Raw genomic sequence first — 18,279 nt, 5'->3', positions numbered from 1 at the left:
TTCCCCTTTACAGAAACATTCTATCTTTCTACAAACTTCTGCTCCTCTTTCATCATCAATTCTGAAATAGTCTGGAGAAATTTCACTTGGGAGTGAAATTTCAGGATGGCAGGAAGACATCTGCAAACAGAGCAAAATAAACTGAACTTATATTACTATTCTACACTTCTGAATTATGCTCCAAGAGCTGATTATGGTTTTATGGGTGCTGTAGGGACTATGTCAGCTAAAAGAGACTATTGATGCTGCATCCAGGCCTAAATAGCACTAGATCCTAGGACTGATCCAGAAGAAGGGTATATTGACACCTACTGGCAACAACAGAGCCCAGAGCCAACTTCTGGTGAGTTTCTCTGATGCATTCCCAACAAACATTGCTTTCAAAGAAGCCTTAAAAACTGTCAACAGAGGACAGCACGACTATGACTGGCAGTTGAACCAAAAAGGCAGGAGGATCTCAGGTGGCAGCCCAGTTTAGAGAGGAAAAAGGTATTTAATTACAAATATTTTTTTAAGAGAGGTGTATCATGAAGGTGTATCATAGTTTTAATATAAAAACTGCCCTCTGCTCATACTCTTCTAAAACTAAGGACTGCGTTTGGTACCTATCTTACATTCACCCCCACGATAGCTGTGTCCTCTCCTTGGAAGAATTACGTATCCTAGACAAGAAAAGCAGGGATCGTGACTTGCTGCAAGGTCATACAGCAACAATCATTTTGGCTATAATAGCAAAGTGAACAAAGGCTACTTTGTGGCCCAGAACAGAGAAGCAGTTACTGATGATGTGAAAGAAAGCTCTTCTTTCACAGTGTGAAGACTAACAAAGATACATCTCCGCCTATGGTGTTTCCTCTAAAATATTCTTATTTAGCATAAAAAGTATATTTTAGCTATGTATTTATATGTTATCACAATCCCTTTAACTAATCAGAGAGTTCAAACTTGAGATTGCTCAAGTGCCCTCTGTCACGAATTCCACTCATTGGAATTCCAGTTGACACCTCCAAACAGCCCCCGTTCTGCAGCCTGCAACCAAGAAGATGGTTCTCAGAGCTCACAAAGCCCTCCAGTGACACTTGTGGGTCTCCACACACTTGCAGGGGTTCATCCACACATTCTTCAACTGCAGGGAGAGAGTCAAAGCTTACAGCTGCTTTAAACATGTAGTGCTCAGTGCCTTCTCCAACAATTTGCCTCTTGGTTATCAAACATGGTTTTGGAGGCCTCCTCTTTCCTCTCAGCACATCAATATCCAATGATACTACATCTATATTACAACAAGTAGTAAGAGTTTGTTTTTTCAAAGTATTCCACTGGTTCTTCACTCTTCAACTCACTCTTGTCACATCTGCATCTATCAACCAAAAGTTCGGAGAAATACTTGCTTCTTGTCTGAAGATCCCCTGCTTCCCCCCATGGGAAGTCTATCTTGTGCTTACTGGTAGAAGGTAAATAGGTGCATTACTACATGGTCACACTGAACTATTTTGGATTCATTCCAAAGAGTAATTTTAGGCCATTTAAAAAACAACAGGCAAAGCCATACCTGACTGAAGACATAAGCCAGTCTTCCATTAATCCGCCCACGACCAGTCACCACGCTGTCTCCAGGATACTGCATTAAAACAACAAATACATTAAAAATAGTGATTAAAAATTCAAAGCAGCAATGATGTCTACTGAAAAACCCACAGACTTATACTGGGTACTAAAACAAAGGAAAGAGTAATTGTGTGAGAGGACTGTCTTTCATGTTTGCAATGGGGGCTCTGCAAAGATTTCTCCAAGCCCTGGAAAGGAAAACTAGAAGTAGCATTACATAGTAGTTGTGTGTTAGTATAAAGATTAGTGAATTTGCACTTTCCCTTGAAATTTTCAGTCCACCTGAAGTTAAGGCAATTCACATTCTTGAAGACAGGAGGTATGTTTCATTAGGACCACTTGGATGTTTTTGAAAGAATGGACATAGCACACAAACCTTTCTTGAGGTATTGATATAGATGGAAAAAAAATACAACCCTGAAAGGTAAAAAAAAACATTACAGTCACCCCAAGTACTTGATACTGACCTGTCTCATTTTTCACCCTATAAATAAGGGAAGAAGTTGTTGGAAGATGAAACAGAGTTGACAAATCCTTAAATCTGCCTACCTGCATTGTCTCCCTTTTTAATAAAGGAAATATATATGTAAGTCTTTCAAGACAGCAGTAGAAGAGGAACTTTACTGGGCTGTCACAAAGGAATTCCAAGTGTTTAAATGCTTTCTGCTGCTTGGCATTAAGAGAAGAGTATAATGTGCAGGGCCCACTCTAAGAGCCGTTTACCCTCAAGGTGATCTGTTCTCAGTAAAGTCAAACCAGTCCAGGGACTATTCTCAGGCTGCACAGGCAGCAGGGCTACCAACTCCTGGTTCCTGGCACACAGAGCAGCAGGAAACACATCTGTAGTTCAAGCTGCTGTCCTGTGCAAAATCCCAAGCAGCACACAGAGTAGCCTGGATGTGAGTGCAAGTCTTACCCTATATTCAGAAGGTTCTTGCTAAACTAATATTCCAGCTCACTGGACACAGTTAGGTCATCTGTTGCGAAACTGTGCTCTGTAAACACAATCTGCAGCTCACTGAAAGGTGAATTCTGAAGGGCAAGAGAAAAATTAACCCTTCTGTCACTCTCAGGACTTTGCTGCTCCTCCCATCCTCAGAAATAGCAACTTGTATCAAAACTGGGGTGCAGCATCAAGGAGTAATATGAGGGGCAACATAGCAGTTATTTCAGTTTGTTAGGAAACAGTAAAAAACTACTTAGAGAAATAAAAAGGTTTACTCCCATACATATTGAGAGGGCAGACCCAGCACCAACTCTTGTCAATCTGCTGGCTACTAAATTTAAAACAAATCTGTAACCTTCAGTGGTTGCCAATCCCCAGCTGCTCATGGTGGAAGCCCGCTGATCCCCCTGACTCACATGATGCAGCCCTGCAACCTGAAGGACTGAAAACCAGTTTAGCAACTGCATAAAGAGAAGCTGAAGCTGTATGCAGCATGCAACAGTGGCAGATACAGAGCAGCTTCTCACTGCACCCCAAACCAGAATGCTCCACAGAACTGTCTTCTGCTACAGGTGATTTGCACTGAACAGGCACATCAGCACCAGCCACCTGCGCATCCCACCATCTTTATTGGTCCTTTCTGTATTAAACTGCAACAAAATGCTTTTTGCCATACAGCAATTTAGTAAACCTCAATGTTATAGTAGAAACTTCTGGAGAGCCATAGATTTTCCCTCTACATGAGAAACCTCATGCACCACCTTGGTTTAGGATATGTATCTGAAAACTGTGCAAGCAAGTAGACTGCAACTTGCTAACAGACCACAATGAATGCTTCAATTTCCAAGCTTACCAGATTTTAAGGCCCTAAAGGATTTCATGACTCTATAGTCTGGCAGGCATACATATGGATCAGAGATACTTCATATTGTAACTCTAATGCTACCTGTGGGGAGGCAGAATTATCCCTACAAACACCTGCGCTTGCTCCTCATATCTGACTTTACTGATGAAGTTGTAACTACAAAGCTCTGCAGTCTCCTCTGTGATTTAAACTACAAATCTAAGACAACATCTGGGGAGGTATTTTAATCAAGCAGATCACCTTATAAAAAAGGTATCAAGTTTAGACAATGGAAAAATAAATCCTATAAGCTGTTAAATGGAAATGGAGAGCAATAATAGGAAATTTTGCAAAACAAAACTAAGCCAAACAAAAGACATTATACAAGTTGGTTGGCTAAACAGCAGAAGACAGAGGGAAAAAAAGTTTCATGAAATAAAACTACCTTATTCTTACTAGAGTCCATCCCAAAGTCAGAACATCTGTGTTCCACAAACATGTCATATTCATCAAAACTGTCAGGGTCCAACAGCAGCAGAATTCGTTCCCTTGCTGTCAGCTTTCCCTGAAACAAAGCAAGAGCAATTAACATAGCCATCAGGTGGTTCTGGCTGTTTGGTGACCACCAGCAGATGCAGTTTAATCAAACATAGCCTCACTTGATCTGCTACAGTTGGCCCATTAAGAAACTGCATTTCTGCAAAGCCAGAAACAGTCTATACAGAGATTCTCCTCCTTAAAAATAAATATAATGAAAGCCAGACTTTGAAACAGCAGCTGACTCTTGGAGAGGCACTACCACAAGATGAAGGAAACATTCTCAGAGTCCTTTTGACAAGACAGCATCATGGCTATTTCTGCCTACACATTTAAATGTCACTATCAAGGCCTTTGTTCTATTCTTAAACCATGGAACCCTTCCACAGCCAAGGCAGTCCTTACTAGCAGTTCATGGCTCAATTCACCATGCTCAATATTTGCAGCAAATGAGAGGAAAAAGGAAATACAATAGCCTCAAGGAATGTTCCAACAAAATATTTTTGTTCTTCTTTATTGTTGAACACTGGCATAGGCAAAAGTGGAGCAAAGGTCAAGAACGTAATCAACTGACCAGCTATACCTGTCCCTCACTCAGTACTAATGATGCCATGCCATAATAAATCCAAAGTTCTTTCTATCATAACCTTCCAAACAAATTTGCTACTTCCAAATCAGATAAGCATCAGCCTACAAAGCTCAGGGCACCTGGATTGTCTTCTTTAGGGGATGGAGTGACCCTACCTAAACGTGACAGCTTGGCTTCTCTACAGAACTGACCAGAGGTCAAGAAGCTCATGAAAATCAACAAATGCAGGAAAGACTAACGTAAGCCATAGCTCCCACTGGTGAAAAACATGACACAGGATGTTTGAGACTTTAGACATGCAGATACACTTACATAATTTGTATAGCAGTGTTCAAAGTGTAACTCAGGGAGTCTCTCAGGCAAACTGATCATTTATGTAGTCTTCAATTGAATGACTATCACTATCTCCTTGATACCCACAAACCGTGGTGGTACCAAGTTCTTGTTCTAATGGCAAAAGACATCCCAGGAAAAAACCAATAAACTATGTTGCCACACCCCTGGGCATTACAACATCACAGAATGGAGGGGGTTGGAAGGGACCTCCAGGGATCATCTAGTCCAACACCCCTGCTAAAGCAACCACACATACAACAGACAGCACAGGAACGCAAGGTCCAGCCAGGTTTTGAAAGCCTCCAGAGGAGATTCCTCTCTGGGCAGTCTGTGCCAGTGCTCCAGCACCCACAAGGAGAAATTTTTACATATGCTTAAGCGAAACTTCCTGTGTTGTATTTTCTGTCCATTGCCTATTGTCCTATCACTGGGTACCGCTGAAAAAAGCCTGGCCCCATTCTCTTGACCTCCACCCTTTAGCTACTGATCAGCATTGAGCTGATCCCTTCTCAGTCTGCTCTTTTCGTGATTAAATAGCCCCAGGACTCTCAGCCTCTCCTTGTCAGAGATGCTGCAGTTCCCTCAGCATGTTTGTGGCCCTCCACTGGAGTCTCTCCAGTAAATTCCCTGTCCCTCGTGAACTGGGGAGCCCAGAACAGGACACATATTCCAGAAGTGGCCTCACAAGGATAGAGGAGAGCAGAAGAACCTCCCTCAACCTGCTGGCCACGTTCTTCTTAATCAGCACAGGACGTCATTGGCCTTCTTGCCTAAACAAAAGACTAAATATTCAGCTGCTGCTATCCTTCCTCTCTTTCGCCCTGGCTTATTTCCACTTCTTTGCTCTCATCTCTTGGAAGATCAGCTTAAAACTGCAGCAGCAGCATTACCAGTGAAGCTGCGCTGGACACCTCCAGGCCCACAGAAGTGCTAAGCAGCGTCGACCTTACCATCACACGACAGGCAGAAGCTGCAGCTTCTGTCAGCGCTACCCCTTGCACACACGCATTACAGCCACTTTTGGCGACAGGGCTGAGGTACATTCATAATTCTTTTCTTTCTGCCTGGCTGATGGCAGTCGCTAACGCCGCTTCAGTAAAGCTCCCCCGCAAAGGGCCTCTCCAAGTGCGTGTGGAGCCGCCCGGGCCCCGCGTTTCCAGCACTCGCGGGACTGCCGCCTGTGATGGCGGGAGGCCATCCGAGCCGTGCCCACGGCACCATTCCCTGCCTCCCCGCAGCCCGGAGGCCGCTGACTGCTTCTCGCCTCCCCACCGCGCCTGTCGCCAAACAGAGTCGTCCCGTTAAGGCGCCTGGTGGCGAGCCTGACCCCCACCATGAGGGCAGCGTGAAGAGGGGGGGATTTTCTTCCCGCGGCTCACCCGCTTGTGCTGGGCGTCGATGCGGGCCTGGCCGCCGCCGAGCAACGCGGCTCGGCGCTTCTCCTCGATGCGCTCGGGCACGGAGGGCGCACGGCCCCCGGAGGCGGCCCGGCACAGGGACAGCCCCACCAGGCGCAGCGCCGCCATGTTGTGAGCCCGCCGGCGGCAGCGGCGCCTGCGCGCAGCCGAGGGGAAGCCTTGGCCCGGAGCCGCCGAGCCAGCCGGCGAGTACTGTCGGCCGCGCTCGGTTGCAGGGGGATCGCGGCAGGGCTCACACGGATGACAGGCCTCCGGCGGGGGCCTAAGTCACGGTAAATATGCCGCTCGCCGAGTGGGAGGCCCGCGAAGGGGGAGCAGCCGCAGCCACCTGGGCGCTTCCTTCTTCGGCTTGCGCGGACAGGAAGCCCGGGACTTCCCCGGCTTTTGTCTTTGCTCAGGGGAGGTTTGCCTCTGGCCACCGTGACTAGGCATCGACTAGTCCCCGTTTCCTCTTTGTGGAGATACTGGTTTTGCTTGGGTGAAGCCGCGGGGACTTTGGAAGCATTACAGACGGCAAGCAAAAGCGTTTAACTCTCCAGATTAGCTGCCCTCTCTATTGAGTGCTAGGAAGCGTTTGTTATGAAAACACTCTGATGCACAGGCGGCACTGGTTCTCTCTCTGCTCCTATTAGCAGGCAATCTGGCTCTTGTCACAGCACACTTTCGTAAGGATGAAGAAAACAAAAGACCCTATAAAAAGGGAGCAGATTAGGGTGTTTGGAGAATACACATTGCACAGACCAAGTGACCTAGCTGCAGTGTGTCCGCAATCCAGAGATGTGATGTCATCCATTCCCAGGCAGTTTTCTGGTTTGCAAACAGCCATCTGTATACCGGATCGTTTGTTAGCCCTGCAGCCCACTGCAGAGGCTGACCACCCATAAGTAAGCGGTCAGCTGAACTGAAACATTGCTTGGTGAATGTTACTTTACGTGTTTGTGTGCTGAGCATGAAGAGGGACACAATCATGGCCCTGTAGAAACCACATGGCTAAGTCTAAAGAAGAATCTCCAAGAATGGAAATTCTTGGATTACACAATGTATACAAGCTGTCATATAATAATTAATTTTGGAAGGGCTCTCAGGCTCCAGTCCAGCCTCCTACTCAGAACAGAGTCAACACTGAGTTTGTAAGTTTCCTCAGGGCTTTGTCAGTTGGATCTTAAGAGTCTGCAAGAACAAGAGTCTTCACCTCTGCAGGCATTCAAAACCCATGTGGATGTGTTCCTGTATGATTGACACTGGGTGATCCTGCTCTAGTAAGCCATTTGGACTAGATGATTTTTAGAGGTTCCTTACAGCTCCCACTCTGATTCAGTGTCACTCTGTAACACAGACTGGCACACCTTTCCCAGTCCCTCTTTCAGTGCTTGGCTGGCCTTACAGGGAAACTACTTCCCCGCCCATCCCATCTGTTAAGTAGCAACCTGCTCTGTTTCAGTTTAGGATGCATGTCTCTTGTCCTCTATGTACTTTAATAGAGATTAGTGAGATGACAGAGACAGGCTCCAAGTACTGCAAAACAGCTAATCAGGACTATCCACAAAATCTTCTCTTTTCCAAGCTAACGAAGGTAAAAGACCAGTCCCTCAGCCTCCTCAGGCAAATGCTCCAGCCCCTAATCATCATGCTGTCCCTCCTCACCATGATGTTCCAGTCTGGATAGAGCTATATAGTAAAAGGTCCTTTCAAAAACCTTGCCCTGATGCCCATGACCTTTCAAAGATGATACTGGCCTTGCTATGACAGCTGCCAGCTCTCAGCCCACTCGGGTTATCCTGTCTAGTTCTACAGTCTCTGTGTCAAACTTTCTCAGTAACTTCTGACTCAATCAGCCTCTGCTACTAGTAGCACATCTCCTTGAATCCTGCCTGTAGGCATGAAGGTCTAAGGAGATCTTGTCAGTGAAGACCAAGACAAGGAAGGCATTGAGTATCTCAGCCCACACCCTAACTATCATGAGACTCTTTCGTTCCCCAGACAGTAACTGCAAGATGTTAGCTGCGTTCCTACATATCTGTGAGATAGCTGCCCCTCTGCAGCAGCTAAACAGGCACTTGACACTCGCTCAAGCTCAGTCAAAAGACAGTAAGTGTTAAGTTCTCCCTCATCATTAAATAGCCCAAGCAGGAAACAGACAGCAAGAGATGTTTGAAGGACAAGCCTCCGTTGTCCCTCAGTGGGAAATACTTCCATGCTGCAGGTTGTACCATTCAGGCTGTCTACAACAGCTTCTTCATTAAACATGAAAAGCAATTCTGCAACTTTATAAATTAACACAACTACTATTGGGAACATGGTTCATGTGAAAAAGGTTAGAAATCTGCATTCTGGGAAGAGTGATGCCTTAACAGCATGGCAATGGGAGTTGCTAGAAGCAAGAAGGCATTCTTGAGATAGTTGGAGTTCTGCCCAGTACAGTAGAGGGGACAACAGAATTGTAAACTGTTTCAGGTTACATGTGAAAAAGAGAGTGAAAGGGCTGAAAAATATTTTAGGAACAACTTGCTAGAAGTATGAAAACTAGTACAGTCTATTTCAAGTATATGTGGAAAAGGAAGCATGCCAGAGAATCTGGCAGTGAGACAAATCCAGATTAAAGGGATTACTCAGAGACTATACAACCATTGCAGGAAAAAAAAATTGTTTTGCTTCACATCTGAATTCAGTGCAGAGGAACTTGAAAAGATTTATGTTCCAAAAAAAAAAGGGAGGGTTATTTGGTGATGTATTCCCCATTGGAGAGTCTGTTTCACCCTGAAGAGTAGAAGATTATGTTATAGCAAAAATCATTAACACTAATACTAACAAGTCTCCAGGACCAAACTGTTTTCACTTCAGTGTTACAATTCAGAGATGAGCTTAAATAACAAGTCTCTTATGCTGAAAGCTCCTGTGACAGGTAGCTATTGCAATGCCAGTTTTTAAGGCAAGCATGAAGGGATTTAAGAAAACTACAAACCTGTAAATTCAATATGACTTATGAAGCAAAATGACAAAAAAACCCCATTCACAATTCACAAAATACCCACACCCCACCCAAAAAAACAGTATTAGCAAACATGTAAACAAACATGAGATACTGGGGAGGAGTTGGCACAGGTTTTATACAGAAATTCATGCTGTGCAGATCTAGTAGCTTTATTTAATGAGATCAAACATGCACAAGGGAGATTTGGCTCATACAGTTTTAGGATTTCTACAGGCCTTTGAGAATGGCCCTTATTAGAAGTTCTTAACACTAAGTTGTCATTAGATTAAAAGGATGTTCCTGTCATGTATGAACAGTTGTTCAGAAAATAAAGACTGAAAAGTACATTTTCACAGTGAAACAATTTTACTAGCAAGTCCCATAGGACTCTTGATCTAGAACATTTTATGTCCCTCAAATTAGGACCTATTCCATTCATCACAACCATGAAAGATCTTCAAGAGAGACTCAGGTGCAATTTTCTGACCAAGTCCAAGTGGCTTGGCTAATTACAGTTATGATGCTCAACTGAAGAATCAATGGAGGACCGCTCAGAAAGAGAAGGAAATCAAGTAGATGTTAAGTGACGCACTAGGGAAAAACAGTCTTAAGAATGCATACATGTTGGACCCTTGAACTGCCTGTTACCAAAAGGAACAAGTTCATAATGCCTCTGCAGAAACATCAGCTCCATTTTCAATAGTACTCAAAAAGCAACCTACAACCCTGATTATTATTAATAAGAAAACACGTGATAGCACAGAATACCTTGTGCTGCATCTGCATCTTGAATACTGCATGCAGTCCTGGTCTTCCATCACACTTAGTGCCCCATATATGGTTTTATATATTCTCTAGTGTACACACATACATACCCACTCAGAAAAACAAAGAGAGAAAATAACAGAGTTAATTGAGAGTATTAAGTGACTTCTATAAAAGAAGCAAATTAATAGTCCTCAGCCTGTAAAAAGGACAGATGAAGTAGAATGATGGACACCTGCAAAATCAGGAGTGGCATGCTGGGGATTGGTCATTCACCAGCTATTCTGATACAAGCATTACTGGCTTCAGCTGGAAACAGAAGATGAATGAGCTGTTACAAGCAAAAAAGTACTTCTCCATATACTACACAGCTGAAATAAAGAACTATTTACACATACCCTGTGTGCCAAAAGGCTTTCGACTGCACCTGGCAAATCAATGGAAGAGAACTCTACCTAAGACTATAAAACACAAAGGTGTTGCTGCTGCTTTTGCAAGTCCTTAACACACAGCCTACTGGAAGACTATGCTAGGAGAGTACTTTCTGCTTACAATATTAATAGTGTTCCCTACATATTTGTCATTGTCTGCCTTTGGAAGCAGGATACTGGGCTTAATTCTGACAGTCATTCTTATAGTACTGTATTGTTAGAATTGTGAATCAGAAATTGTCTCAGAGATGCAAACCAAAGCAAAAATTCTCCAGGCAGTTTCTAAAAATGTCTCCACAATGTAATTCAGTGAAAGACAAGAAAGTATTTTAGGGCCAAATCCAGTTACAAGAGAATTCCAAGCTATGAGAAGATAGTCTTCTGCTATTTTTTTTCCCATGTTCAGTCAAATAGTAATTAATGTATCTTTTTGGTAAACACAAGTAGTCAATAAAACCCAATCCCATCATCAGTTTGTATTCTTGTAAAAAACAACCCAAGGTCATCAGTGGTAGCTTATTTGTTAAATTAGGTGTGTAAAAGGTAGATTCTTGTTCCCAGAAAAGCATGTATAGCAGCATTCTCACTACAGCCAAACTAAACTGGAATACGTGCAGAGCTGAACTAGTATTTCTACATTAGCAGTTTGGCTGAGAATCAGCTTGAATATTTAGTGCTAATCCCAGATCATCTCTACTTGCCTTGTGCTGTTCCAAACTGAAGAGAGAGCCCTGTTCTGACAAAAGTCCTGCACTCCTGGAATCTCACACCAGAGATGATCTGGGGACTCACAAAAATAAGCAGACCTCAAGCAAGATACAAAGTCACATCTGAATTTATAGATACTACAGCCAGGAGTGACTGCTGTGATCACGTCAGACATGCTGTACAACAAGAGATTGTCTCAGTAAGGTATGCAATGAATTGCACATTTTAATCAGCATTCAAATAATTATATTGTTTAAAAAACAACAAACCCAAACAACACTTCATATTCTTTGTCTGATACAGTGAAATAATCAATCTATCCTGGTTCCTCAGAAAAGTCTGTCAGAAGACCTCTGCGTGAAGACAGAGTGTTTGTCAGGGTGGTAACTACAAAGTCTTTATTGAAAAAGAGAGTTGAAGTCTTCCATCTTCAAGACGAAGCAGCAAAGAGGTTATCAATCTTATCTCTCATCAGGCAGAATAGTTTTCATTACAGAATGCTGGGAATGCTTTGGTTACAGAAAAGCTACACAGTGGATATTTTAGAATCCTGTAGGAAGTCACAGTAATACTTATTTGCCTGGATAGGGAACAAGGCCATCAAGGAAACAAGTAAGGCCAAGTTTTTTTCTCAAAGGATTGTCTTTTTAGTTTTTCTGTTCCACTTACAACTAAGATCCAAAGGAGAGAGATCAGAATATTCTTGCTTAAATAATTATGATAAACCAAACCATCAAGCTAGAAACAATTATTTGAAAGAGGGGCTCCCTGTGTAAGCTTTTCTAGTACTTGTCAACATCAGTGAGCAGTTGGGAAGGCAACTAAAGAGGAAGGGAAAGATGCTCCTAGAAACAAAATTCAAGAGACAGCTCTTATGCAAATGCAGAATCTGCTCATATTCCCTTCCCACCCCTCCACCCTGACCCCTATTAAAATTTCATAAGCTGTCCAAATTAATTTTGAGCTCTTGCTGTGTGATTTGGAAAGAGTCATCACCCTGAGCTGGCTAACATATGCAAGACCTAGAATGGGAGTAAAGTGGTGCTTCATCTGAATTGACAAAGGGCCTGAGACTTTCCTGGCACACACAGAAAACAGCACAAACCTCCAGCCTAAACAAGCAACAGTTGATTTTTTGATTTATGGTACTATAGTTGAGGGTGGGATGGGGGGGGGTGGGTGCAAAAAAGTCGGTAAGAACTTTAATGGCTTTGTTTGGCTACACCAGAAGGCTTCAGTGAGAAGGTTGGGAATCTGTGCTGTAACACTTTCAAAAGGTAAACAGATTTTGTACATTAGCCACAATATAAAGTCTACTCACACAGTTCATATGAATATGACTGCAAAGGGAAAAAATGAAAAGAGTACTTTTGTATAAAGTGGATCAACATAAAATATGTCTAGCATCTGGTAAAAGCTCTCAGGTCCAGTTATGGAAAAAAGGAGGAACTGATCTCATCTGAGAGAAGTTGAGTTGCACAGATGTACCCATGACTTCTGCTTATACCTACACAATTTAATAACAACAGGAGGAACTTTATTACCAAAGATCTAATATGATATGCAAAATGCATGACTGTACTTGATGCTGATTCAAACAGAACAGTTATTAGGCCAGGCATGCTCACACAGCTGGAGAACAGCTATTGCAGCTACACCCACTAGCCTGTTTCAAATTGGTGAAGTACTGCAAGAACTGAAGGGAGAAACTGTGCTGAATAATAAACTTTGGAGAATGTGTCCTACAAATTCAGCCTGTGAAAATTCCCTTTAAACATACCTCTCAAATTAAGGAAGTGCAAACCCCATAACAACAGTGACTTACCGGGTGGTTTTTATACTGAGATCTCAGGGACTTTAAAACTGTTGAGGAATGTTAATTCTCCAGTCCAAAACATAAACAGATTCTTGTTTATTTGCTGTGTATTTCCAAAAAGCAGCAGATAGTTAAAAACCAAAATCCCTGACAACCAACCAAACAAAAAACCACACAGAGCTGCAAAAAAAAATGTGGACCTAAGAAAATCCTTGTGAAACTGTTTATACAGCATTGTATATTCCAATGTTCAACAGCAGTGTAATACAAATGGTACTGCACTACTCCAGGTCTCAAGCTTGATCATGTAGATGCCTTTCTTCCCCTGCAAAAAGGCTACCTGCAAAAATGGACCTAAGTAAAAGAGCAAGAATTGGCTTTTTCACATGTGAATGCAATCAGCCACTCCTATAGTCTGTAAATATATGGTGTCCCTAGATGTGGCATTGTAAGGTGTGAACTTCTCAAAGGAAAGGTAACAATTCTCAGAGATAGATCCTCATTCAAGGCTGGCAAGCAACTGGAATACTTTGTAGAAATACTCTCTAGAAAATGCAACCGCTCTGGAATAACACACAAGAACATTTCTGATCACAGAGGGAGGAAATGTTACAATGGGAAAGTCTACAGCTCATTCATCACTATAAAATAAGGCAAAAACAATGGATGGAGGATGACAGTATGTGCTGTTTTACCAGAGTTACAGAGCCACATCATGGTTGGACATTTGGGGGTTAAAAACTAAAAGGATAATCCCATGAGACAAAACACAGGGAGAATTAAAACAAAAAAAGGCCTGGAGAAGTTAATTGATGCAGCTAGTATTTGGAGGAGAGGTCCCTGCAGCTGTGTCTCGTTGGGATGGTAACGAGGGCATGCAGGTAACCATGGATCACTTCACTGAAAGGCCCAGAGGCTCTGCAGAGTACTGCTAATAGCCGCCAGTTCCTTTTGATGGCTTTGGAAAAATTCAGCCTTTGTCTTTCTTAGAAGCTGTGGGGGACACCTGTGGTTGTTCCTGTCTTCTGTAGTTACTGTGATTTCATATTTATTAGTGCTTAATGTTATTTGTTAATTCATTAATAACATCAGCCCAGAAAACACAAGCATCTCTGACTGTGTTAGAACTGTTATGATCACTCCAGTCTTATCCAGCCTCTTTTCTCATGAGATTCAGAATGTAATGACACAGAAGGAAACATGAATCAAGTCAAACAAGCGAGCAATTAGAAGCGAGCTTGCCATTGGTATTTGTCTTTTCATAGAATCATTAAGTTCAACCAGACTTTTATTTGCCAAAAGGAAAAAAACAAGCAAACCCCATAACAACAAAGCCTCACCTGTTTCTTCACATCTAAGCTCTCAGAGGCAGTGTATGTGGTGACTAGTATTTTTAGTTCTCAGTTCATCACTTTCCCTTAAAGATGATCTTCAGAGGTTTCTTCCAACCCCTACCATTCTATTATTTGTGAAAGATGCAGCATTGTAGGAATTGCACACTTTAAGATGTACCACTTCCACAACAGGAGGATCTCTTGACCCAGGAAGCTCCTTCATCACCTCATGTTCTATATAATATATTGGCAAAGAACCACCCATTGAGATCTAAGTGGTTATTCTGTTCAAATGCTGAGTAAAGGATCAAAAACTTAGAACTATCACCCTTGTGACAGTTCTTAGAGCATTAGTGCAGATAGTTGAATTTGGCAGAGTTCATAGGCCATGTTCTACCCTAATCTTCCCAAATGCAGCCATGAGCAGAATGGCATTCCTGTTCTACTCTTATTGAAAAATAATAAAGGGATGTAAATCCAAAGTTGTGTGCAAGCTTAGATTCACAGGCCATGAGTGAATTGCTCCATGACCACAATCATCTGAAGGTCAGTCAGACAAGACAGCTCTACTGAAGGGCAGCGTAAGGTCTGCAGCTGCAGAGTTAACTTATAAGCAGTCCATAACCTCCAGAGTGAAGAGAAAGAACTTGTTTGCTGTCCAACACCAAAGAGTTTGTTATTCTGAAACAGCACCAGGTTTGAGAGGTTAAACCAATTTTCAAGCACAAGGGATACGCATAAAAATCTTCTTGCCCCTTTAAGTAATATTTGCATTATGTTTTCTAAATGAATTTTCCCACCTATACTCTTTTGTACTTTCCCTTCACCCTTCAAGATCTCTGGAAATGCTAGTTGCTCTTCACCATTTGAAGTTGAGGCTTTGCTTCCTACACTGGTGTCTGAAAATGGTCCCCCAAGCAGATGGATTCAGGGAGGTAAAAGACACAGCATGGATGTAAAGATAAGAGTACAGCAATTGGACATGCCAGAGGAATTACACATTAAACACTTATTTCTGTGATTCTCCATGTAAAGGAGACAGGATGGCTACTGGAGGTTGCTTTCAAGGGCATAGGAAATAGTTTCTTGAGTATTTCAGGGCTGGTTCAATATTAAGCACATACCACTGGCTGGAGGGGTAGATGAACACTGAGAGCACTTGTGCCACAAGTATGGGGAAGCAGTAAAAGTGGCTACTGCAGAGTGAAAGGTAAGCCAGGAATATGACAGCAAGGCAGGCAGGGGCAGTATTGTCACTAACAAGAAACACAGTCCTGCAGTACCTGAACAGGTAGAGCAGAGCAGGTCCAGTGGCTGCAACAAGGGTGACTTCAGCAACCACCAGTCATCCACAGCCAGGAGACAGGCCTGGGGCCAAAGCAGGAAGTCAGCAGGCCAGAGGCAGTATAGTTCAGAAAAGGGCAAGCTCTTGTGCTTAAAGGCAGTTCCTAAGGCATAGCAGAGAGAGCCCAGATGAAACTTCTCACAGCTTGGGTACTTCTCAGCAGCCTGATCCGAGGTCACACAGCTGCACCACATCAGAGCTGGGCTGATGGCAGGCAGCCAAACTCCCTTGAAGGCAGGGAGAAGAGGCTACAGAGCCTGTTGGTGCACTCAAGACCCTAATATTTAGTCTTACCACTCTTATTTGTCCTAGTGATCACAAACAGCTGAGGATCTAACCCAGTCTGCTTGGATAGCGGGTCACTTTCTCCAGAACAGTGATACTGATAGACTAGAAGAAACAATCACCAGATGTAGGAAAATTGTATCTGCTTCTTGGACTGCACTGTTAGAAACACTGACCCTCAACTCAAGGGTCTAGCTAGAAGAAAAGTTGAATTCAGGAGATCAGCCACCAACAGTGGGGGGAAAAAATCCACTATGGGCTTCCTCTGGTCAAAAAGGTATGACCTAGTCATAATTGCTACTCCTGCAATTTTATATTTGATTATTCAACTATTACCATAATTGTTGAGAGAAAGATTTACTTGCAGTTCTAGAGAGTTTAGATTATCTATCTTGCTAGGATTACTGTTGTACTTAGATGGAATCCAAACCTACTATTTTAGCTCTCTTGGGGAATGCACAGGTTAATGCTGTGCATGGGCTATTGAGGTTTGGCCTTGAAACACTACTCCTGCAACTGAATGTAGCTTATGCATGATACCCCAAAAGAGTATATCCCAGAAATTAAGCAAGGCTGGTAAAACTCTTTGGGTGTTGGGTGTCAAGTTCCTTGCGTAACAGTCAGAGCCGTGCAAGATACAGCTGGGAGGGATTGAGATAAGAGTGCTCAGGACACTGTGTTTGGAGTTTGGCAGAGGATGTGATACAGGGTATATAAAAATGTGCACTTGTTGGGCAATGGATTGAAAGTTGGTTGTTTTTTTTTCAGTTTGTTGGCTTGGTTCTGCAAAAAAGGTGTTTCTGGCAGCAGGCTGGAGAAAGAATTGGGCATTTTACAGGCAACACACACAGACTCATAGAATTGTTTTCGTTGTAAAAGACCTTTAAAATCGGTGACTCCAACTGTTAGATAACTCTACCAAGCCCAGGGACTAAAACATGTCCCTCAGCAGCACATCTCTGCCCCTTACAAACACCTCCAGGTATGGAGATTCCACCACCTACCTGGGGAGTCTATTCCAGTCTTTGAAAACCTATTCAGTGAAGAAGTCCAGTCTAACATCCCCAGGCACAGCTTGAGGCCATTTCCTCTTGTCCTATCATTTGATACTAGCGAGGAGAGACCAAGCCCCAAATGGTTCCAACCTGTTTTCAGTTGTAGACTGAGAAGGTCTCTCCTCAGACTCCTTTTCTCCAGCATTCTTGGAATAATGCCAGCTCCCTCAGCTATTCCTCACAAGATCTGTTCTCCAGACCTTTCAACTTCGCTGCCCTTCTCTGGACACACTCCAGCACCTCACTGTCTTTCTTTCAGTGAGGGCCGCAAAACTGATCACAGCCCTTAAGGTGTGGCCTCACCCCTGCCCCTCCTGGTCATCACAACAGTTGCCACAATGGTCGCCTCATCTCAGCGCAGCTGCCAGTGTGGCACCAGATTTGGTCGAGCTAAATAATGGTTGGATTCGATGATCTTGAAAGAAAAGGCTTTCGCTTTATCCCCACACAGACGACTCTGTGGTTGTATTCTACGGTTCAACGTCCGTTGTTCTTGGGCCGGCGCCGCGCCCAGGCCGAGGGCGGCAGAGCAGCTCCGCTCCCCGCGGCCGCGCGTCCGGGCCCCGCTAGAGGGCGCTGCGCTCTCCCCTAACGCCCCCCCGCGCCGCGGGATGGGCCCCTGCTGCGGGGAGGGGGCAGCGGCACAGCCGCGCATGCGCAGTGCCGGGCGCTAGAAGGCAGCGGCGATGGCTCCGCAGTGACGGTTGGATCTAACGGTTGCTATTGACATTGCGGCGCGGATTGGGCGGCGGATCTTGCCTCGCGAGAGGCGCCCGCTCCGGCGGCCGCCGCGCAGCCAGGAGCCACCGGCCCCGCGGAGGAGGCCGCGTCGCCGCCGCGGTGATGCGGCCGCGCTGAGGCCCAGGTGCATCCGCCTCCCTCCCACCCCCCCCACCCCCCCCCGCCGCCGGATCGGGCAGCGCGGCCCGGCCCGCCGCCGCCCTGAGCTGGCTTCGCGGTTCCTCCCTGCGGCCGCCGCCATGCCGGGCCGCCGCTGAGGCGCGGCCCGCAGCGGCGGAGGAAGCGTCCGCTCGGAGAGAAGCAGGGCCTGGGGGAGGCCGGCCCGGCATGGCCCGCAGCCTGGAGTAGTGCCGCCGCCTCCTCCCTGCGCTGTGTGGCTGCGGGCGGGCCGAGGCCGCTGCTCGGGAGCGAGGCCCCGCTGGAGGCGGAGGAGGAGCCAGCGCGGCCCCTCTTGACAGGGCCGCCGGGCCGTCGCGGCCTCCGCGCTGCCGCCGCCGCCGCGCGGCTCCAGGTGGCCCCGGACCAAGGTGACACCCGGCCTGCCCCCGCCCCG

The 18,279-nt window shown here is 44.8% G+C and overlaps 1 protein-coding gene across 1 annotated transcript in view; it reads right to left on the bottom strand.

The window, feature by feature from the left end:
• The window catches only part of PCCB (propionyl-CoA carboxylase subunit beta), a 30,771-nt gene extending 24,165 nt beyond the window's left edge, over nt 1–6,606 (bottom strand). Inside the window, exons 1-3 of the mRNA XM_054166633.1 lie at nt 6,237–6,606; nt 3,841–3,960; nt 1,550–1,618 (exon numbers count right to left, since the gene is read on the bottom strand). Of these exons, the coding sequence (XP_054022608.1) occupies nt 1,550–1,618; nt 3,841–3,960; nt 6,237–6,383 (336 nt within the window). The 5' untranslated portion in view covers nt 6,384–6,606. The remainder of the gene's footprint in view (nt 1–1,549; nt 1,619–3,840; nt 3,961–6,236) is intronic.
• Nucleotides 6,607–18,279: the final 11,673 nt, after the last annotated feature.

This window comes from Dryobates pubescens, chromosome 13, assembly GCF_014839835.1.
Source record: "Dryobates pubescens isolate bDryPub1 chromosome 13, bDryPub1.pri, whole genome shotgun sequence".
NCBI classification, from domain to species: Eukaryota; Metazoa; Chordata; class Aves; order Piciformes; family Picidae; genus Dryobates; species Dryobates pubescens.
Note: the sequence above shows the minus strand (reverse complement) of the source record. Positions and strands in the feature narration are given on the sequence as shown.